Source organism: Triticum aestivum, chromosome 3B (genome assembly GCF_018294505.1).
Source record: "Triticum aestivum cultivar Chinese Spring chromosome 3B, IWGSC CS RefSeq v2.1, whole genome shotgun sequence".
NCBI classification, from domain to species: Eukaryota; Viridiplantae; Streptophyta; class Magnoliopsida; order Poales; family Poaceae; genus Triticum; species Triticum aestivum.
The window spans coordinates 2,414,269-2,437,192 of NC_057801.1; the positions used below are offsets into that span (position 1 = coordinate 2,414,269).

A 22,924-nucleotide genomic window follows, 5' to 3' on the forward strand; every position below is an offset into this window, starting at 1 on the left:
TTCCACGCGCTTCGCCGCCCAATTCCTTCCACGCGCTTCGCTCCCGGAATTTCCTCCCCCGCTCCTGCTCCTGCTCCAGTCCGTCAGTCGCCTCCGCCCCTAACCCTACGCTCGCCCACCATGGAGATGGACCACCTCGCGGGGAGGCTCGCCGCGGCCTCCGTCTCCTCCCCCGACGACCCCGCCCCCGCCCCCGCCGCGGGAAACGACGGCAGCCTCCTCGACGTCATCCGCGCCGTCGAGCGCGCCGAGGGCACCATCCGCGACCAGGTCAGCCACCCCTCCACCTCCCTCCCCGCTCCCTCACCAGCTTACCCACTCTGTATCCCGCTTCAATTCCATCGATTATAACTACATACTGCGACGCGGCGATCCCCTTCGGGCTTCGGCTCGCCGCTGAATTGGATCGACCGCCCGCCAAGTCAGGCGGAGACGGCCGAATCGCGCAGGGCCCTCTTCACTAGTGGATTACTACCAGTTACAGTACATGTGTGCACAATTTGTGCCCTATTGCCTGCACAATCTGTTCCACTTCCTACTACTGTATGTGCGTACTGTGATGTGAGCCTTCAGAAAAACTGCGCTGACTGCAGATTATTTATGAGTAATTAGCCACGCATGTGGTTTGCTGAACCGAACCAACCAACGCATGAGCTCAGCTGATTTTCGGTTTCCGGTGTCTGTCTGTCTCTCTCACCCTAGTTGCAGGAGAACAGCAGGCTCAAGCAGGAGCTCATGAAGAAGACGCGGCTGCTGCAGAGGGTCGTAAGTGCTCACACCCCACCCCACCAATCATTCATCCACCCATCCCCCTTTTCTTCGCCGGGGCACGCCGGCAGGCACAACGAATCCTTCCTATCACACTGCTGCTGCTACCATAGCATGACTATATGAATGAATGAATGAATGAACATATCGTTTTTTGACGTGCTCTGTTCTCTGTCGATTTGGTTTCAGAGCGAGGACGCCGCGTCCCAGGCCACTTTCGGTGGCGGCGGCGGCGCGGGCCAGGAGCCCAGCGCAGCTTCCGTCGTCTCCAACAAGATGGACGGCACCAAGCCTTACGACGCCGCTGCTCCGGCGAACCCGCGAGGCGCCTCTGCTCTCCGTCAGAACGGGGTTTCAGAGGGTGGAGGGGACCACCTGATGCATGAGCAGAGTAGACACAACAAGTACCTCCACAGCGGCCAGGCTAACGGGGCGTTTAGAAGGGAGCCGGCAGGCATGGACAATGGTGGACCATCGCACTTCTCCACTCCGTCGTCTCGCTCCATTTCTCCCACCAGGTAACTCCAGCACATATATATGGTGCTTGTTTCCTTAGGAGTTCTCTGTCTTAGAAGGAAGGGCCTTTTGGTGGCAGTACTGAATGAATAGTAAAAATCCCTTCGCACAGGCCGAGAAAAGAAGGCGATTATGATTCCAGACTCAACTTATCTGGACAGGGGCTACTGCCTGTTTCAGAGATGAACTCAAACGTGTCCTGGAAGCAGGTCAGTTTGATCCCCTTGCAACACCATATGCATCCACATGACCTAACAACGTTCCTGACAAAGATCGCTCCTATGCAGGACCTTACTGTTAAGGTCAGAGAACACGAAGAAGAGATCACACAGTTACGGAAGCATCTGGATAACTACATAATAAAGGTGAATATTTCTGCGCAGTGAAAAAGCACCCCATTCATGCTGTCTTTCCCTTTCTATCTTGTACCTTACCGCGAGCTACTGCTGTTAGGAAGCACAAATACTCAACGAAAAATCGGTGCTGGAAAAACGCATCGCTTATATGCGTGTGGTAAGATATCTGCTTTATCGCAATTCTTTAGTTCCTTTGGTCCAGTACTCACCGTATTATCTTTAAAACGGTTTTCTTTTTCAGGCATTTGATCATCAGCAGCAAGACTTGGTTGATGCAGCATCAAAGTCTTTAGCATATAGACAGGATATTATCGAGGAAAACGTCCGCCTAGCATATGCATTGCAGGTACTTTTCTGCCATTGGACTTTTTCCTGACTAATGTGCTTGATTTGAATGGTTGCCAGATGTTCTATCTTTGCATCCTCAATTAGAGATCATTTTAAATTGGTGCTGATTTTACGATACCCATTTCAAATTGTATGAATTTCTCTGTATTCTGTGAACTGAATATTCTTATTGCATCTTGCTGTAAAAGATCCAGAATGTGTGTAAAAACATTTATAGCAGATCAGACAAGACGTTCACTGAAAGTTTATGAATGCATTTGTTATCTTAGTTGGGCCTGTGCCTTAGGATTGCAACTCAAGCTTCGCACGGGGATGTTGCACATAACCATGTTTCTCAATAACCTAAGGAATCTTTTCACCTTAAAATACTTATGCAGCTCAGTTGCTACAATGGTTAGATATGGTTTATGACCTATGAACTTGCAGTTTGAGAAACAGCTACTGCGCCAGAGTGCTTGACTGAGGGTAAGGTAAACAGAACACAATTGGTTCTGTCATTTTTACATTTTGGAGAGTTTTCAGATTTTACCATAAGATATTCCTTGTCTTGGACATGGAATTTTGTAGTTAGATTTGAGTTTTATTTCTTTTGATATGTTAGAATTTCTGTGCAGCTCGATCATTTCATCAGTACAAACTGTTAATATAGTAGTAAAGAAACTGAAATGATACTGATTTTTTGTTCTGTTACTATATAGACTGCACATCAAGAGAGGTCAATGTTCATATCCTCTTTGCTGCCAATTCTGTCTGAATATGAGAACCTACGACCGCCTGTCCCCGATGCTCAATCCATTGTTGGTAATTTGAAGGTATGTCTTGTTTCCCGACGTTTTGGCAGGAAGCCGTCATTGAGTAACTAGCACCTGAATATATTCATTGGAGTACAAGACCAACAAGGCCCAAAAAGGTTAAATGAAACTATATCAGTGCGACTAAGAAACATGGCACAACTTTTGATGGTGAAAAGCAACTTGAGCACAGTTTAAAATTCAGAACACGCAATCAAGCTGATTCTGTCTTTGTTCTGAACTGAGTTGGAAGTGGCCAGGGCCTGAGTTAACCATTTGCTGAATGTGTGTTCCTCGCCCTGCAGGTTTTGTTTAGGCATCTGCAGGAGCAACTAATGCTTACCGAGGTGAGCCACATGAAGCTACAGTAAATATGCATTTTGTTTCAGAAGCGCAATGCGCACATACTCTGTAGTCAGTAGTGAGCTTGTCGTGCTTGCACAGCTTACTGCTGATATTTTTCTTACAGAACTTTGAAGTTGCCTTGTGTGCAAACTTGGATGATGCAGGAGAAAGTTAAGGAGTCACAGTATCAGATTAACCCATGGCAAAATGAATTGCCAAATAAGGCCAGTCTTCCTGTACAGTCACCTAACAATCCTCTTGGAAAAGTATCGGTAACTTCGCTATAGCTCTACACTGCTTTTGTGATCATGTTGCAACACACGCTTCCTTCCTCTAACCTTTTACTTTCCCAGAACAAAGGCAGCCTTGATATTGTGCCCCAGACGCCATATCCTCAAGTACAATCTCCAATGTCTTCCCCTTCCCCTGTTCAAGCCAGAGGTAATTGGAAAAACCATCAAGTAATTCCAAGTGAGGTTCCTACAAGAATTATGGATCAAGATTACGGAGGAAGGACCGCTCTTTCAAGCAGGTAGTGCTTATTCTTTAAGAGCTTAAGTTACCTCTTGCTCTTTAACAGTGTTATCTACGGTAGTATTACAGTCGCATGTTTATTTATGGTAGTCATGCAAATACTTACTTAGCACCCGGACCACATTATCTATGTTCGTTAATTGCCCAGCAACATCTTGTAGTCATCACACCACCTGCCACTACTAGTTGCTGAAATGTCGCCTGTACTATTATTGAGTTGGTTATGAGTTATGACACCTTATAAGAAAAAGGGGCAGCCCCAGTGCATGTAGCTCCCACTTGCGCAGGGTCTGGGGAAGGGTCCGACCACTTTGGGTCTATTGTACGCAGCCTTTCCCTACATTTATGAGTTATGACACCTTATGTGTCTATCAATTTGGAGGCAACCAAAGGACCAAGTAGTGAGAAGAGACCTAAAAGAAAGGAAAAAGGGGGAAGGCAAGGGACAAAAACCAGGATCAATTCAGTAACTTCGCTGGTTCGACACCTTCAGGATAAGCAACGATGAAGAAAAGGCAAACCAGCAAGTGACAAAAGGGAAAGGCTGGATAAAAACAATAGTCATGGACACTCTTGAAGTTTGTTTTGTCCATGGAATTGATTAATGATCTATTGGATGATAGTATAATTTGGGAGAGCCATCACTGAATCTTGCAATTTCTTGGATAACCAATAATTGCGAAAAATCCATTGATGTGTCACGTGTGCACATTTTGCTTCTGCTTTTGCTTGCTTATATCGTTGTTTCATCTTGTTAACATAAACTGTTTGCTGGTAGGTTTAGCACATTTCTGTTAGTCTGTAATTTATCATATTATGTACACTTATTTAGGCATAACTAGAGTACTAAATGAGATTAGTAATTTATGATTGCAGCAACCAATTTAGGAAGGATGTTCCTGCTCAAGCGTCTCAACGTGATTCTGATGCTCTGCAGTTTGGCTTCGTTGCTCAGAACTCGAGCCTACCACTCGAGGGCCCTAGTAGAAGGTATGTCTTGGATGATTCTGTGGGCGCTGAAGATCAACATGTGCGAGAACCTGCTCAATGGGGTTCTGGAGACTCACCTAATATAGAATCTGGCCTTGAGGAAACAAACCCTTCATATCCTTATCTTCCTACTGTCCCTGAGGAGCCTGGTTCTTCTTTTTCTGAAGGTAGTTACTATTGGGTTAAGTTCATATACTCATCATAATTGTTTAGCATTGCATTCAGTCTGAGGATAGATGCCATTTCTTTCAATATGCAGCTGCAGAGGATGACCCATTGCCAGGCATAGATGGTCTTCGAATCACGGGTGAACCTTTTCCTGGACGAGACCTTCAAGCAAGTGGGTTCTCCATCAACGGAACCACAAGTTGTAATTTTGAGGTACGCTTCATAGTTCTTGTTGACCCACATTGTGAATAAAGATTATGTTCCTATCTCATCATATTTCCTGTTGGTTCAGATTTTCATTTTTGCAATTCTTTCTGTGTGCAGTGGGTTCGTCATTTAGATGATGGCTCCGTAAAATTCATAGAAGGTACTATTTTGTGTATGTGCTGCATAATAAGTGAATTTATGGTTTGTGACCTTGTTACTTATATCAGGATGCCATTATGTCTCACATAACCCCTTTTTGTGCGTGTGTAGGAGCAAGGCAACCCACCTATTTGGTTACTGCTGATGATGTTGATAATCTACTAGCCATTGAAGTCCAACCCCTAGACGACAGAAAAAGAAAGGTAATCAGTTTCTCATGTGCTGATCTTTATGCTGTATGATTTTCTTCTTCCAACACTTCTAGGAGTCCTGGGACTGGGACTGTGTATTTTTTGTTCTCCTTTTGAAATGACAAAAAAAAAAGGAACTCTTGGGGACTGGGAGCTTTATGATAGTGGTGAGAATAAAATTGATCATAGTGCCATTTTGATCTTTGTGAAAACATGCCATGAAGCTGAATATTACTACAAACATGCACTTAAGTTCATGGAAGTAGATCCAGCTAACCATTTGTAATTTTTCACTTCTTAACTCTAAATAGTACTAGGAAAAGCACACATGATGGTTCCCACCCACCAACCTTTTTTTTTCGATCTCTAAGATCTCAGATCTGATGAAGCTCAGGTAAATAGATCACTAGATATTTGCCATTAGTATCGATACTCTTCTTTCTGTTCTTTTTTTATATTTGTTGAGATCCAGAATATCCAGACAGTCCAGTCAGTATGAGACAAAATCCTAGCTGTGTTTTCTTTTCTTAAATTTCTAACTTTATGAAATACCAGCAAGATGCTCTGGAAGCTGGGTTGAAATCTTGTAGACGGTTAAACCCTTTTCTAGAAAAACGATTTGCTTCTATTACTTCCAGTAATTAAATGTCTGAGTTTGTTTTGAAACCTTCATGTTTCCTATTGTAGGGTGACATCGTAAAGGTTTATGCTAATGATCAAGCAAAAATCACTTGCGGTGAGTATCGGAACTGTGAACATGCTGTTCCGCTTGCACTTTGTACGCGTCATAACTTGAGTAATCATCTTTTTTTGCAGATCCTCAAACAAAGGAACTCATTAAGAAAACCCTTGAAGTTGGGCATGTGTCTTATCAAGTCCAACTGCCTGTATGTTTCCTGCCCTTTACAGTTATCTACCAATAGAATTGTTACTGCGTTTTTTGCGATGTCCCAAAACTAATCGAAATGTTTAATCCCACAATAGCAGGTGAGATTCTTAGACATGTGGGAGCCAGCTGTTTTGGCAATAAAGAGGGAAGGTTACAGCATTAAATGTAACGGGCAGCGTGGTGTTGTTCTCACGGAGAAATTTCAGAAAGCAACTGCTGTATGTACCTACTCTTCAGTATTAGTATTGTTTTTCCTCTGAATGTGGATCTTGGTCTGGAACTGCCAAGGGATTCTGTTGGTTCTTTCGGAACTTAATTAGCACACTGATTTCCCCAAAATGGACTGAAAGAAAACCAGTGGTAGGCTAAGTGTCACCACTCACCAGTAATACCTGGCAAACATAAGGATTTTCGCTGGTTTTAGTAAATCGAACATTGTGCTGTTCCATTATGTATAGTCGTATACATGTATCTGTTGCCATATGTGCAACATAAGAAAGTCCGAAAAAGCAGCCACAAACTGGCTGTTTCCAGAGTTTTTCTGTGAGCAGCTGTGTTCTATTCCAGCTTACAGGATCCATCTTCAAGTTTCACTGTGGACACTGCAGTCGGAATTAGATTGTGGATCGGTCATCATCCGAGTTATTGCTTGCCACTAGTATCAGACTATCAGTATACCCTAGTTGTAAGGACTAACATGTTTAAAAACCTTTCCTTCAGCATTCCCTTTCTATCGAACTGGTGACAGTTCTTAATTCTGCTTGGGCACTGCTTTCTTCATACCATGTACAGTATTTTTCTTCAGGAGATTGATACACTTCTGCCAAAAAATGTGGGCAGAACAACTGAAACTCATGTCACTTACAACTACATTTCCGTACACTAATTTATCACCAATGTTGGTTTCTGCAGTCGTGCTTTGGTTGTATTTTAACCAGCGTTATGTTATGTGAAAATGCAAGCCATGGTTTATGCTTGATATTTTGCTGTTTGACATTTCCTTTGCCTTTCCAGTTCTGGTTTTAACGATATTTCCGTTTCACATTTTTGACCCTTGATTTAAACCTGTGCATCTTATTTCTTGTTGGGATATGTAAGTTGTGATCTAACAACAAATTTCATAATGTTTTTTTTCCAGATTAATATTCCATACGGATACGAGCGCCAGACAGAGTTTTCGATTGTGTCGGCTGATGGTGACGAGTATAATCTCCAGCCAGCAGACAATAACATGTGAGTGCCTCTCTGAAGAACCGCTTCATTATAAATAGCTGCAAAGTTTAAACACCCCCCTAACCTTTAGCAGCATGGGGTTCTGGCTGGCCATAGTAAAACAACTTTACTTGTCATCGCTTTTTTAAAACGAAAATCTACTACGCGTTTCAGTACAATCAAAACCATGTCAGTTTAGGATGAAATTCATTATTCAGAGTATGTTCTTTGGAAATTTAAACCAAACTTGATTGGAAAACAATATTCCGCCGCCATTATTATTTTTTAACCATTTCAGAAAAACAATATTCCGCCTGATGTATGACTTTCGCCCCCCTTCCTGTCTCTGTTTTGTATGACTGTTGCCACCGTGTTAAGTGTTTATTACTGACGAGGTTATGCGCTGTCATGCATACACATACTTATATACCGGTGTATTCAAACATTTTGGCAGGTCGCGGGATACGATTGTGCTGGTGCTAAGACTGTTCAGATCCATGGTATGACCTCATCCATCATCTCTTGTGAAAGCCACGCCGCACACTAACAGCACCATGTACTACTGTTATTATTTTGCATAACAACAAATATCATCATCAGTTTGTTTGGTCATCATGAAGTGATGATGGCCCCCCAGTACAGTACTGTATCCAAGCTCACACTAACAACATCTGACATAAGAGACTACCACTAACAAGAAGGTCCTAAAGAAGGTCATACATACCTGCTAACACGCTGGGCATGAGATCATGCGTTCCTTGAACCAACTAACATGTGGATACTATTCTTTGTGCAGGCCGTCGAGAAGCGGCGAGGGAGGAAGAAGGGCCTCTTCTTCAAGTAGAGTGATCCGATCCGGCTTAACGTATATCTCCATCTGTGTTTATTCTTCTTGCAGTCTACAGTCGACATAGGTCCCTGGTGGTGATAGATAGATATATAGCCTGATAGGCGCGGCGTGCTATATACATAATATATATTTTCGGTAGTATTGTATTTTTCCGTATGTTGTAATCGAACGCGGAAGAACCTGATTGTAAATGCTTGGTAGAAATGGTGGTGATGATAGGAGAATGGTTTCAGATGTTTTGGTAGGACACAAGCTTATCCAAATACGGAGTAGATGCTGTGCACGGCTGCCCGTCTGCATTGGGAATTGGAACTCCTTTTTTTTTTTTGGAGAATCCACATTGGGAGCTCCTATTAGGTGCTTCAGGCGCCCGTCAGGAGAGACTGCGCCCGCGCTACACCTCATGGGCCGGCCCAACAGGAGAGATTCGCTACGCTCAGGAATCTCTATGTTCGCTGGTTCACTTTATTATTATTAAAAAATAAAAACCGGTTTGCTGGGTTCGTGGGTTCACAACTTGAAAAAAAAACTTTTTTAGAAAAAGCGAATACAAAAATGTTCATTTGTTTTGAAAAGAATTCATAATTTTTTTAAAAGTTCATCAATTTTGAAAAGAAGTTGACGAAAATTGAAAAAGTTAATCATTTGCATTTTTGTCGGAATAAGCTCAAATGTTTTCCCAGATTGCTACTGAAAACATTTTATTATTTGATAATCCTTTTGTTCAAATAAGCTGAAAATATGCAAATAAGTTGCTACAGGCTTACCATAATATTTTTTGAGGATTTCACCTATAGCGTAGTTTTTGTTTTCCCGAAACGACCGATGCCAACTGCCGGCCGTTGGTGCGGGGCGACGGCTGCAGCTTGCCGCATGTCTGCTCGCTAGGGTTAAAGGCATGGAGCTTCGTGGTTCGGTTCCTGTACTGACGGCCGCTCCTGTTGGTGCCTGTGCCCGTGCGTGTGTGAGAGCCGTGGAGTAAATGTGCTGAGACTTGAGACATGCGAGCTAGGCTAAGCATGAACGGTATCCATAATCACGTTCCCCTTTCTCCCCCGCGTCGCCCACTCGCGCGACAAGGGGGACGAACCCTAGCCGCCGCGCCGTCGGGCTCACCTCCCCCTCTCTTCCTCGCCGCCGCCTGAGGCGCCAAGGATGGTGGCAGCGGTGCCTCAGATGCCCTGCCTCTGCGTGGGGAGTCCCGGATCTGGAGCGGCGGCTCCTTTGGCGAGGCACGACAGGCTCCGACGAGCAGCCTTGCGGGCGGTGGATCCGGCGTCCTGCCGGCGTGGGCGGCGGGATCTCGGTGGTCGTTGGCGGCTGGCGGCGGCTTCTGCGGTGGCCGATGCGCGCGATCGGGCGCCTCCCCTCTCCTCCCCTGTTCGGCGTGCGGGCCAGCCTGGTCGGGCCGCGCTTTCCTTGGTCGCCGGTTCTGTACAGGAGGCGCTGCTGGTGGCGGGGATCTAGTTCGGGCGGAATCCCTGGCCGGCCATGGCCGGGCGCGCCGACGGCAACGTCTGAGGGCGTCGTTCCCCTCCTTGGAGGCGTCGGTATGGACTGATCTCCTCACTTCCCCTTCCCCTAGGTCTCTTGGGCAAAAGCCCTAAATTTGTTGGGCGGTGGCGGCGCTCACGGCGCCGTTCCCTTCTTGAAGGCACCGCTTTTGGAACCTTGGGGTTGGGTTGGTCGGGGCCTCCGGCTCTAGATGTTAGGCTTAGGTGAGAGGTGTGAGTATGTGGTCCAGCTTTGCACCCCTTCATCATATGGATAGGAGTAGCGGTAAACGTTGCCAAGATGACGGATTCATGCATATTGTTGTTCTACTTTGTAAGATCCTCGAGAATAATCAATAAAATGATCGCATGCATCTTTCAGATGCAGAGGCCGGGGGTCATTCTCCTTCTCTAAAAAAAAGGCTTGAGTCAGTTTAAGTCTGCTTAGTAGACTCGCCTCCGTATATACATTCGTATGTAGTTTCTATTGAAATCTTTAAAATGGTCAGCCTGGTTTGCGTGGCTCAGCTGTCCACTCTCTGAATGCAAAGGACCAACTCAACTCAACTCAACTCACTGCGAAGCGAATTCAGAAAAATGAGAAGGAAGCTCAAAATGCAGCTAGCACGTCACAGTAATATGTACGAGAAACATGTGGCTTTTTATACTTTATATAAGCTGCGAACATCATCAACAAATTCTCACGTACGTACGTACGTACGGTGTGAACTGATTAATTGCGCGTACACATGGAGCATCAACACTTCTTTGACCTTTCCAACTTGCAAGTCTTCGTGCCTGTCTGTGTTCACCATTTGAATGTCTTCCTGCAGAGGACACGTACGTACTAACGTTTTCAGATTCAGACATGACCAGGCTTGTGGAATCAATAATTAAAGGTAGGGGGAGACTTGACCTGAGCTTAGGCGTGTCTCTACTCTGTACCAATGGCGGCTGCCACTCCATGGTCGGTTTACACCTGACCTGTGAGTGAGGCCTTCAACGTCGTCGATGCATGGGACGGGTAACAGTACATGCAGGCAGAGCAAGACTACTACTCTCCAAGCAAAGCACATTTCTAGTTTCAATTCGAGTCGGAGCTCCAACGGCCATGGGTGTTCACATTCTAATTTTGGCCCAATCTTCTAAAATCACTGTGGGTTGCTTGGACTGCGGGTTGATGAGAAACAGTTGATTGCATAGGTGTGCCCCCCTTCCCTCCCACCCCCTTTCTTTTTCCTCGCTCGAACCAAATGAAGGTTACCTCCATCCTAAAAGCGTGTGTTTTAGATTTGTATATGGATATACACATATCTACAACAACTAAAACATGTCTAGATACATACGTATCTCGACAAATCTAAGACAAGTAATTTGAGACGGAGGAAGTACAATATTAACAAGTCAAAGGCATATGCCGCCGTCGTCGCCCCTCCCTCGTCGGAGCCGGCCAAACCTTTTTGTAGTAAACAACCCGAAAGCCGTCGTGCTAAGGCCCCAAAGGACCAACACACCAGCACATAGCTGCGTGAAGGCAGACATGGAGAGAATAAGCGCAGACATGGAGAGAATAAGCTAATGATGTGGGTGTCAGCGAGGCTTCGCCATGGGGACAAAATTTCTGTTCTAACCTTTTGTGCTAACAAAATCAAGAATTGACCTCGTTTGCGAAGAAATTTTGAATCTGACCTTTTTTGGTCATGCCAACATCTTTGGCGTTTGGCTGGCACGGAAGACGCCGGAGTTGGTGGCGTTTGGCCCTGGCCCACACTAGCTTAGCTGGCGCTGAAGTGGCACGGCCAGACGCCATGTATCTTGGCGTTTGGGCAAACGCCATGAAGCCTGGCGTTTGGGTTCTTCCATTACGTAACAAGAAAATCATGTGACGCCTGTCTGATTATTCTCGTTTGATGTTGATTAGTGTGGTTGCTTAATCAGTGAGGAGGCAGAAAGCTAAAGTATCACGTCAGCCAGGAAGCTGCGTTCTTTTAGAAAGACGTGCGGTTTGGATGGATTAATCTCATGTTAAGTGGCTGTGTACCTAAACTTATTTAGGGCATCTTCAACGCCGATCCGTAAACCTCCTGCTACCTACCGTCTGGACCGCGGAAGCTATCAATGTCGATTTGTATCGGTCTGTGGTGTGGTCCGAACGTGATTTCTCCCGCAAACCAGAGACAAAAGTGGGATAGATTTGCGGGAGTCCGGACCGATCTCAAGAACATTGCTGACCGTCCTCGCCCACCAAAAACCCCTCCCGCCTCCCGCGCGTTTTTGGTCAGCGCCGCTCCAGAGGGTCAGCGCCCGCATTCATGCCGGCCAGAGCAGACGCAACCGCTCACTGACACCGGCATTGAAGCGGCGCGCCGCCCGAGAGAGCGCAGCTCGCGCCGCATCCCATTGCAGGCAACTGTCACGCGTTCAAACGACACGATGGCCGCCCGTTCGTTTGTCTGCCGCTAGGATTGATGACACGCGATTGCCGAGTCTCCTCTGGCACCACTCGTCCGTCCCTCTGCCGCCTACCGGTGCTATAAAAATAGATGCCCCGATGCCCCGGTCATAGTCACAGTCATGCCTCTCAGCACCACTTCCCGCCATGGATCCCCCCCCCCCCCCCCCCCCGCGGCCAAAGCTCTCTGGGACGGGCTGACGTCGGAGTAGAAGAAGGCCATGGCCGCCATTACTGCCGACTGGCAGGTCGGCAGGCAGCCGGTGGATGCCTCCTCCGACGTGCCAGCGCCACCCTCCTCTTCCTCCGCGACACCCTCCTCCTCCGCTCCACCCTCACCAGTGCATTATTGCACCATGACCACCGACAAGGCCCGTGCCCACTATATGGACATGGTGCAGGGAGCGGGAGGGCCAGTTTTGAAAGGCGCAGGCCGACGCCAACTACAACCACAACCGATTCTAGGAGCATCTGCAGGCGGAGGAGTAGGTCACCGCCGGCAGGGCCGCCGGGGCGGACGAGGACCTGGTGGAGCAGGAAGCGCTACTTGAATCCTACCGCTCCGCCCGCGAGATACACCTCGCCCCGCTGGCGATACCGGCAACGGGTGGCGGAAGTTGCGGCCGCCTGCATGGAGTGCGATGACGAGGCGAGCGAGGCGTTGTTCGGCACCGCCAACAACGAGTAAGAGTAGTGCACGGTAGGTCATCACCATTCGTGTCCCAAAAAGGTCACCACCCCTCCCGTCCCGTCGACGCCAAGCTTGAGGGCGACATGGAGGCGGACAACTTCAATTCTTGTATAGAGGCGGCACGTGCGGGTTGCCGTTGAAGATGCCCTTAGCACCCCTAGTAAGCGCCCGTGTAACCATCTAGTATGTTTGGATGATTTCCTAAGTTCTAGAATACATTTTTTTTGCTAAATAAAAGCCTACTACCAATTCTTTTAGTTTCCTGATAAGATTAATTAACCTACTACAATTATTGACGGAAGCAAGTCCATTATTGATGCATGCATGCAGCGCAGTTTCTACATGAAGCTTAGCTCCCAAATGCAAATATCTTTTCTTGTCTACTCACAATGGATGGGCTCAAAACGCTAGGCTCTATGGCGTTTGCCCAAACGCTAAGATGCATGGCGTCTGGCAGTGCCACTTCAGCGCCAGCTAGGTTCGTGTGGGCCAGAGCCAAACGCCACAAAGTCTAGCGTCTCCCATGCAAGCCAAACGCCAAAGATGTTGTCGTGACCAAAAAGGTCAGATTTAAAATTTCTTCGCAAACGAGGTCAATTCTTGATTTTGTTAGCATAAAAGGTTAGAACAGAAATTTTGTCCTCGCCATGGAGATATACGTGCGTCATACACGCACATGTCATATCAATCGATCTAGACAGACACAGAGAGAGACCTGGTTGGGACAATTCTGTCATCGATGTCCAGAAGCAATCCAAGGCAGCTGATCCATCAATCTTGGGCTTCATCTTCATGCATGCGTGCGTACGTCAGCCTTGCTTGCGTCACCGGAGTGACGAATGCATGCATGCGATCGATGAGCTGAGCTCTCCTAAGCTCGTTTCTTTTTCTTGGTCAACAAATAATTAATCAATCTTGCTTTGCTTGCACTCACTGAATTAATTAATGCGGCCAGCATGTGGAGATCGAGCTTAATTGCATGTCCATTCGGTACAGCCCAGCCCAGCCCATCATTACTCACGACTGGTAAACAGCAACAGCACAGCGGCAACAGCTTAGGTCAGTGTCTCACATTTTATTTTCATTAGAGCATCTCCAGCCGTTCGGCCCCCGGAGCTTGAAATAGCGTTGCCTGAAGCGAACATGCGATAATTTCGGCTTGGGGCCGTTCGGGTTCCCAGCCACTGCCCCAGGTCGTCCCTAGACGTCATTTAAAATAAAATAAAATCGGCCAAACACGACATAAATTCGTTCAAAAATATGCGATTTCATTGATATTTGTAAAAAACTTAAAAGCACAAATTAAAAACACAAACTAAACACAACGACTACACCTAGCACTATCTGCCGCCGCCGCCTCCTGCCTTCTACATGCATAGGATCCTGTAGAACCGGGTGTAGTCGCCGCTGCCATCGTCGTCGTTGTCATCGCCATTGCAGTGCTGGGTGCCGCCCCGTCCTTGCTGGACCCCTGACCAGCGTCGCCGATCTGCGGGGGGTTGGACGGCTCGGGCGCCTCCTCGTCGTCGATGTTGAGGATGACGACGCCGCCCTCCTCGCGTCTGCGGCGCCTAGCGGCGATCTCCTCGAAGGCGCGGCGCTGGCGCTTCATCTGCTCGCGGACGTAGTCCTCCTTCACCCACTTGAGGGCGGTCTCGTCGGCGGCGGCCATGCCCTCGTGCTCCTTCTTCATGGGGAGCAAACCCGTCTTCGGCCTGACGAGGCGGGAAGAAGAGTGGGGTGGGCGCCCGATGAGCGCGCCGCGGTGGGTATGGTGCCCAAGTGGCGTCTCCTGCGGCTCCAGCTTGACGGGGCGGAGCACCGACGAACCGGAGGAAAGAGAGCCAGAGCCTGACGATGAGGAGGTCGCCGTCTCCATTCGCCGCGGCGTCCATGAGCTACCACGACGTCGGGAGAAGGAGGGGGGCGCCGGGTATTCCTGGCGTGGCGTGTTGTCGGCCTCGATGTGCTGGAGGACAGCTTCGAGGGTGCGGCCAGGGACGCCCCACCATTGGCGCCGCCGCTCGGAGTTGAGGTGGCCCCGGGGCTCGACGCCGTTAGTGGAGGCGATCTTCTCCTCGTGGAGCCGCTCGAAGTACGCCATCCACAACATGTTGCTGTCAGGGGCGTACCTCGGCTGGTTCCGCTGCGGCTCCAGCAGCGAGGACCGGATGCGCGCAATTTTAGTGCGCCGAGCAGCTCCGCTGGGCGCGGGTGGCACCGAGACGCCGCCGGCGCTGAGCCTCCAGGTGCCCGGCACCATCATGTCCGGGGGCGCTAGGTAGTCGACATCGTCGTCCTCGTGCAGATGGCGGCTGCCGAAGTCGTTTGCTGCCGCACCGTCGCCTAGGAAGCACTCCGCCATTAGCGTCGGTGGGGAGAGAGTGGGAGAGAGTGGCGTCGGCGGCGAGAGGCGGAGAGAAGGGCGTCGGTGGCGAGAGCGTGTGCGTTCACTGGCAAGGGGGCCGGCTTTTATAGCCGCGGATGGGCGGTGGTAGGGCTGCCGCCGTGTGCCGCTTGGTGGGAGTGGGCGGGACGCGCGTCGCCGCACCTTCACTGCGCCGCCCGTGAGGTATCAATGTAAGGCTGACTGGCGCGACAACCTTGGCATTGATGCCCGCAAGAACCGAGGCGATGAGGACGACAAAGGCGGCGAGTCACTGACTCGGTGGCCCTACTTCTTTTCGCGCCAAAAACGTTTCCCCCGGCGTCCCTGGGTGCACCAAGCGTGCGGAGTTCGGCCTGGGTGTGCTGGCACCAAATTCAGCCCTAACCTGCGAAAATTGGGCTTCTGAGGGCGCGACTCGGCCGAATTTTGGGCGCCGGCGATGAAAAAGGGCCTTGGGGGGGGGGGCATGTTGGGGCCCGCGGCTAGAGATGCTCCTATGTTTTCCTCTCCTTCCACTCTTCTTGCTCCGCCACTTGTGCCTTCCCCCCTTGCCTCGTTGTTGCCGAAGTCGGTAATGCGCTGCGTCGAGGATGGGGAGGCCGCGATGTGGTGGGGTCGAGATGTGGAGGCGTGGAGCAGCGATGACGCTAGAGGCGGGCCGAGAAGAGGCGGAAGAGGAACTGCGGCAGGCACCGGCATTGCAACGTCTCCCGGGATGGCGAGATGGAGGCCACCAACTAAAGCTGTTTGTTTTTGTTGCTTCAACCACCAAAAAAAAATGCTCCGATGACCTACGGAGGGCCCCTTGGTGCAAGACCTAGGAATCTGTTGGGCTGGGCTCCGATAAGCCCGACCCTAACGATCCGGGCCCAACCTAGCCTGGCCACAATACTATACTATTATGTATTTTAAGACATATTTCATATTTAGAAGTATTATTGTGGGGTGTGTGTGTCCACATATATATATATATATCGTTATAACTATATTCAGGGACATTTCGAGCTTCCGGCCAGTCTGTCGCGCTTGGCCCATGCCAAGGGCTATTTGATGGTGTTGCTCGTACAACCACATTTTTCCAATCTATGGCAAAAGGAACCCAGCTGCTACAAAGGAAAACCTTTCCCAACCAAATATAATTCACCACAGATTTGGTGCGGTGGTAAATTACGTTTTGGCTGTGAATCAAAATACCCGTCGATATTTCCCAAAAGAAAAGGATAATATTCGTGGATATTTCTGGGTGCTCCCTGTCTAGCATGCATGTGTACTCACCGGTGCAACCACATATATTTCATAATTTGTACATATATTTTGATACTCTAGTGTTCGTATACAGTGTCCACACATATATCTAGCTACTTAGGCATATTTTCCACGTCCTGGGCTGCCCTTATCCGCGGGCGCGCACACACAGCACCCATCTGTCCGCCTCCCATTTAAGCCACACCACTCCAGTCCTCCTACTAGCTCTCATCCCTTGGAATTCTTCTTCTCCTACCTCCATCTGGCTGCTCCATGAAAAACAAAACACTCACTCCAGCTAGCTAGCAGCTGCCTTCTTGTGTTCATAAACCCTCACTCCTCCTCACCCATCTCCCCCTCCGTCCTTCTGGTTGCATTTCGACCATCGGTCGAGATGGAGATGCAGGCGAAGGCAGCGAGGGGCGGGAAGAGGAGCAGGACGAGCGGCGGCACGACCACGACGAGGGTGGTGGAGAGGAAGGAGGCGGAGAGGGAGAGGAGGCAGCACATGAAGGCGCTCTGCGCCAAGCTCACCTCCCTCATCCCAAAAGAGCACTTCTCCAACCCTGTAAGACCACAAACAGTACTCCATATGTTGTACAATTTGTTTCCCTTTTAGCTGAATATAATGGGACACTTAGTTAGCTGCTTCTCTGGCACAGAAAAAGGAACAAGATGAACAAGTTTAGTATTCTGAAATCTTTTAGTGGCGACTATAATTAGTCAAGAGGGTTTGTTGTGTGTATATATGGACATTTATTTCACTCTACCCAATTCAGTATCCAGTAGATCCTATTGTAATTAAGTATAGTCCTTCTCATCACATGGAATATCATAATCAACGGGACAAGGCAATTGAGTTCTATGTACGGCGGCATTTAGTTTTGTTGGAATGTATTGCTTTCCTCATGAACTGTGTGATGTAGGAATGTACAACCTATTAACTCTTTTGTAAACATGAATTCTTCTTCCCGTTGAGATGGACAGCCGAAGCTAGCCGACTGGTACAATCATGCTATGGACCTCACGTCCAGGTGTACAAAATAGTACTCCCTCCGTCCCGTAATATAAGAACGTTTTTTATACTATTATGGGACGGAGGGAGTAGTAATATTGAAACATAGAAATTTCTAAAGTTCACCTCGATATATTTTTCTGGCATACTCTGAATATACAGGCCCAAGTTCCCAGGAGATATCCAAGACAGTGTCATGTTTGAAATGCATATGTTTTTTTTTCTGAGCTTGCAAGAATCATTTTGTTCATCTCTCAAAAACTGAGCTCGGAATTCGATATCCATAAATATATAAGAAACACATATAATGCTTTATTAATTTTGTGCCTCCATTGGACGTATGAGGTCTTATGTGGCTCTTCACGTAAATATTTCTTACCTATTAATAATATTCACTCCATCGAGATACATCCGTTTCAATGACAAACTAATATGTGACGGAGGGAAAGTACATTAACTAAAGGTCAATCTAACAATAAATTGGTGTAGTACAAATCTGAGAAGATTTCAAATTACTTAAGAGGACAAATATCTCACTCGTTGAAATTACTATCCGGGTGACAAATGGAACTCAAGGATGGGCCGTACTAGACAGCTAGAAATAGGACGAAGTAGCAAGTACAACTCCGTTGCAGATATTAAGAAGATTTCTGAGAAATAGAAGAACTAATCCGGGATTAAGAACCAACTAAGGATGAAGAATTGATTAAAAAAATAAGGATGCACATTGGACGAAAATATCATACAGTAAGAGATTCTCAACTGTTAAGGAAGCATGAATTGTAGGTACGTATGTGAAAACATTTGGGTGGCACACATAAACCATTAGCGTATCAAACTCTTTGTCAAGTAGTAACAGGAAGTCTAAAGAGAATCCATGGTTAGTTTTACAAGAGATGATTTTATAATATTTCCAAACTCAGAAGATTATTATGTGTGGTCATGTGCATTCAGGATGCATAGATCCAGAAAATATAGCTCTTCCGTTATCAAAATAAGATGACTTATCTTTGCAAAACAAATAAACGTCCTTTGATATCTTTGATATCTTTTCTCATATTTTTCTAACACTGTTGGACTTTAAATGTGTATATAGGATACGATGACCCAGCTAGGCAGCCTGGATGAGGCTGCGTCATACATCAAGAAGCTCAAAGAGAGGGTGGACGAGCTGCAACATAGGAGGAACTCTGCACAAGCAATGGCTGCCGCAAGAGGGGCTAGTGGTGCCTCAACGCCCACCACCACCCCTACCACGAGTGGTGGTGCGGGGTCACCAGAAGGAGAGAAACATTGGGAGGCATTGGCACCGGTGGTGGAGGTGCAACAACACGATGATACAAGCATGGATGTGGTGCTGGTATGCAGCACAGAGAGGCCGATCATGCTCCACCAGGTGATCACCATCCTCGAGGAAGAAGGCGCCGAGGTCGTCAATGCCAATCACTCCGTTGTTGGCCACAAAATCTTCTACACCATACACTCCAGGGTATGTACATATATAGGTATAGCCTTTCACATCTGCACAAGAAAATACAACCCATGTTGTATAATATTAGGCACACATGAGACCGAGTATACATTTTGACCATAACTATTTACTTGCTGTGTCCATATATATTGGAGGGATTCACCTTTGTTTCTAGTGTACCTACACATATTGAAGTAAACTAATGGTATATACACAAGTGAAAGACACAAAGGGAACATGAAAGTGATGCATATACACATACATGAAAAATATGGACAGTAGATTCCTCTCTATGTAGGGAGAGATAAAATTGAGGAAAGCTAGATAAAGAGTTTGAAAATGACCATAGATATACACATGTGCCACACAAATTTTAATTCCTTTCTTTTTCTCTTCCCGACCCTCCATCTGCTAGAATTTATGTCTTAAATTTAATCTACCGTGACTGGAAAAAGTCTTTAACTGTATGATTAAGAACTTCTTTCCATCTAAATATAAATCTAATTTGTTATCTACCTTTTCCATGAAATTAACATGGGTTAATTAGTTGCATCAATTAATTTCCTCTCTCTATCTTGTGTAGGCCTTCAGCTCGAGAATTGGCATAGATGTTTCAAGTGTTTCTGAAAGACTGAGAGCATTGGTATGATAGTAAATTTATTTGTATAAAATATATATCCCATAACTATATATAAAGAGAAAATCCCGCATGTGGTACATATGTCTAGTTATTAGCTAGAAGAACGGGATGGAAACACCCTTTAGTAGCTATATAACATCTTCTTCATGTTGTTTTCACAACATGATCAATGTATGGAAAAGGATGTTCACTGATCTGTGATTTATCACTGACTTCTGGGCTGTCATGGCTTGTTGTCCGTTGCTGGAGTATTTTCAGAATAAGTTTGTATTCATGTATTGCTCGATATTCTGGCTATGTGATTGCATGGTGCAGATGCCCAAAATTATCCCCAACTTTCTTGAATGTAATTTACTTCTACTATATGGTCTGCTCAATATTGTAAGTTATTCTAGCATTAACTATATATACCATGCAGGAGTTGTTGTTTTTTCTGGCAACTATATACAGTATATAGGGTAAGACGAAATTCATTATTTAGGGGAATGAACTTTGTTCCCACAACATGCAGACCTTGAGATTGAAAGTTAAGTTAATTAGTATCCTCTGGCGAAAGCAAACCTTGGCAAAACAGAAGAAAATACAATATGTGGACAAGTGGGCGTCATGTCAAACAAATATATGTTGACTAAAGTATCAAACAAAGGAGTATGTCAAAAAATATGCTAACTAAAGTATCAAATAAAGGAGTATAATATACGGTAAGACCGAGAAAATATTAGAGAAAGGGATGGATGAAAGTGAGAGGCAGAGGTTTCTGCATCCATATGCATGTAAACATGCTGAATACTATTATGTGACGGCTTTTGGTTCTGGACCCATTCAATACTTCACTTTCTTCCTCGTCGTAAGAGAGTGGATGACTGGGGAGAGCCTGATGTGGTTGGCCGAAAGCTCACCGGGAAAGAACACGTCCGTTTGTTCATTTTATAAATTTAGCAATCGAAAATAACGTTTCTCTAAAAAGAAGACAAAGAAGTGAAGGTGATTGGTTGCTAGCTAATCGGCACTTTTGAGAATCACCACTTTCTTAAAAATTGTATCCACTTTGGTTTCTTATAACTTACTCGTGTCAAGCATGAAGCTCCAGTATTTGTTTAAATTCAGTGTGTAAAATTTGTTGGGTTATTTTTTTAGTGCCTTCGCCCATAAATATGTTGTTACAACTAGCTATACTAATGTTGCTCTCGCTGACTTCCGTCACACGAAAGGCATGACACATTACTCCACCGTCAACTAGCTATACCGTAATGTGCTGAAATATTATGAATCGACAACTCATATGATGTAGCAAGTCAAACCATCCGTGTATAAAATGGCGCGCGCGCACACACACACACACATACGTAGCGACATGTCAGTTGAACAATGGAATGTTACATTAGATAATCTATGCACGTGATAATTGCCAAATTAATTTGGCTCTTTTCCAGAAGCTCGTGGGCCAAGAATTAATGTCTCTGCTTGAGAACTTTTATAAATTCAGCACCACTGCTTGAGCAAATGGTGGCCTCTCCGGTGTTGAACTTGGCTATGTCTTGAGAGTGTGGGACTAATATTTAAGCCAGGCTCGAGGGGTATTTGGCAAATTATTTTGCTTGGTAGAAAGGGAAATAAGAAGTTACCATTTTTACCAGTGAATGGAAAAAACGAGTACCTGCAATGGTGGTAGGACATATGCATAATGCTCTGCAGAACTGCCTGTCTGCTGCATTGTAGGGACCTTGCTTTGCTTCACGGGCTGAAGGGCATGGGGGATGGGGCAGTACTGTATTTGGCAAATGGCGATATAGGTGGTGGCCTCCACACTCCCTACCCTACACCAGCTGCCCTGCTCCAGTGAATCCAGCAATTATCTGAATGGAGGCAAAGAGAAGATGATGATCAACTGTTCGTGCTGTACGTACACATGTGTTGCGGCCATGCATGGGGTGCACTGCGTCAACGTCCTGTCTGTGGTAGCATGCATGCGTGCCCTCATCTGCTTGTCTGATCGATGGGGCAAGTGAATGATTGTGATTTCTGAAGGCAATTTACTGAAAAGCCGAGCATATTGATATGTACGAGCAGAGACATGCATGTGGCTTTTCATATCAAATGCAAACATCAGGCAACAGTGTACATACAAATAGGTGATTCTCCAGTTGAATAGATGGAACGAAGGTGGTTAATGATGGAGATGGAGCTGTACCAATGGCGGCTTCCACATCCACATGGCCTACACATGGAATCCAAGGAAAAAAAGATACAGAGGCCTAAATGAGCAAGGCCCTATAGCTTTTGTGCTAGCTGTCTGTGGGGCCCGGCAGATAGCTGTGCTTTTTTTTCCTGGATGTATATATATTTGTAGAAAGTGATAGAAAAAACTGCAAGGAAAACTTTTAGTTTATTCATCAACTGTTGTGGTAGTACAAAGAACACCAGAATTAGAAAATACATCCAGGTTCGTAGACCACCTAGCAACGACTACGAGCGAGCCGAAGGCGCACCCCGTCACCCCCCTCCCTCTCATTGGAGCTGGGCAAACCTTGTTGTATCATACACTTGTTCTGCTTAGGTATTATTTTATTATCTGTTTTGTTTTTGTTAGAAAGGCATTTTATGAATAGGTTACTTGAAACTGTCCATAGAATTTCCCTGATTTAAGTACATATCGTCCATTATATCACCTGATAACTTGTACTCCCTCCATCCCAAAATAAGTATCATTGATTTAGTACAAAATTGTATTCTAAACCATATGAGCCCCCAACCTGATATTTTGAACCTTGCCGAGACTCGACAAAATTCACCCTTTTCAAAAGTCTTCGAAAACTTCAACCCAATCTAATCCATGGCGGTGGGAAAAAACTTACATTCACGCGATCAAAACAAATTCAATGGTGCTACGACTACGTGGCCATCCCTAGCTAGGGTCGGTGTCTACCTTGAGGTAGCGTAAAAATCAAAACATTATCAATAAAAATGTATAGATATGCCAAATTGCCACTCTCACGATTTGTTCCGTTGCTGAAACGCCTTAATCATCAGTTGAACACAAATAAGCAGCCAACCGGCAAGGATCCAAATGCCTACCGGACGGACCACACTACCCATAATTTGATTTCGAGCATGGGCCTCACTAGGCGCACAGTGTATACGCTGTAGATGGATGTTGCACTGGTAGCTAGCGTCTGTTTGCACCGCTGTGCCTGGCTTTTGTGC

At 46.4% G+C, this 22,924-nt stretch overlaps 2 protein-coding genes across 6 annotated transcripts; both read left to right on the plus strand.

The window, feature by feature from the left end:
- On the plus strand, nucleotides 1-8,571 carry LOC123068157 (uncharacterized). Of its 4 annotated transcripts, none has more exons than XM_044490633.1 (21): nucleotides 1-270; nucleotides 703-765; nucleotides 958-1,286; nucleotides 1,397-1,493; nucleotides 1,572-1,649; nucleotides 1,738-1,797; nucleotides 1,882-1,986; nucleotides 2,687-2,800; nucleotides 3,085-3,126; nucleotides 3,289-3,396; nucleotides 3,478-3,656; nucleotides 4,535-4,815; nucleotides 4,908-5,029; nucleotides 5,141-5,183; nucleotides 5,294-5,385; nucleotides 6,061-6,109; nucleotides 6,190-6,260; nucleotides 6,361-6,480; nucleotides 7,401-7,495; nucleotides 7,929-7,974; nucleotides 8,271-8,571. In XM_044490633.1, the coding sequence occupies exons 1-21, from the start codon at nucleotides 121-123 to the stop codon at nucleotides 8,316-8,318; spliced, it is 2,292 nt and encodes a 763-aa protein (XP_044346568.1). In that variant the 5' UTR covers nucleotides 1-120; the 3' UTR covers nucleotides 8,319-8,571. The 4 variants fall into 4 exon arrangements, with proteins under 4 accessions (XP_044346568.1, XP_044346567.1, XP_044346569.1 ...); XM_044490632.1 differs by having other exon boundaries at nucleotides 2-270; nucleotides 6,358-6,480; XM_044490634.1 differs by having other exon boundaries at nucleotides 2-270; nucleotides 709-765; nucleotides 6,358-6,480.
- Nucleotides 8,572-16,843: 8,272 nt separating this feature from the next.
- Nucleotides 16,844-19,934, plus strand: LOC123064211 (transcription factor bHLH162). Of its 2 annotated transcripts, XM_044487739.1 has the most exons (3): nucleotides 16,844-17,162; nucleotides 18,706-19,098; nucleotides 19,664-19,934. In XM_044487739.1, the coding sequence occupies exons 1-3, from the start codon at nucleotides 16,989-16,991 to the stop codon at nucleotides 19,727-19,729; spliced, it is 633 nt and encodes a 210-aa protein (XP_044343674.1). In that variant the 5' UTR covers nucleotides 16,844-16,988; the 3' UTR covers nucleotides 19,730-19,934. The 2 variants fall into 2 exon arrangements, with proteins under 2 accessions (XP_044343674.1, XP_044343673.1); XM_044487738.1 differs by lacking the exon at nucleotides 19,664-19,934 and having other exon boundaries at nucleotides 18,706-19,425.
- The last annotated feature ends 2,990 nt before the right edge of the window (nucleotides 19,935-22,924 follow it).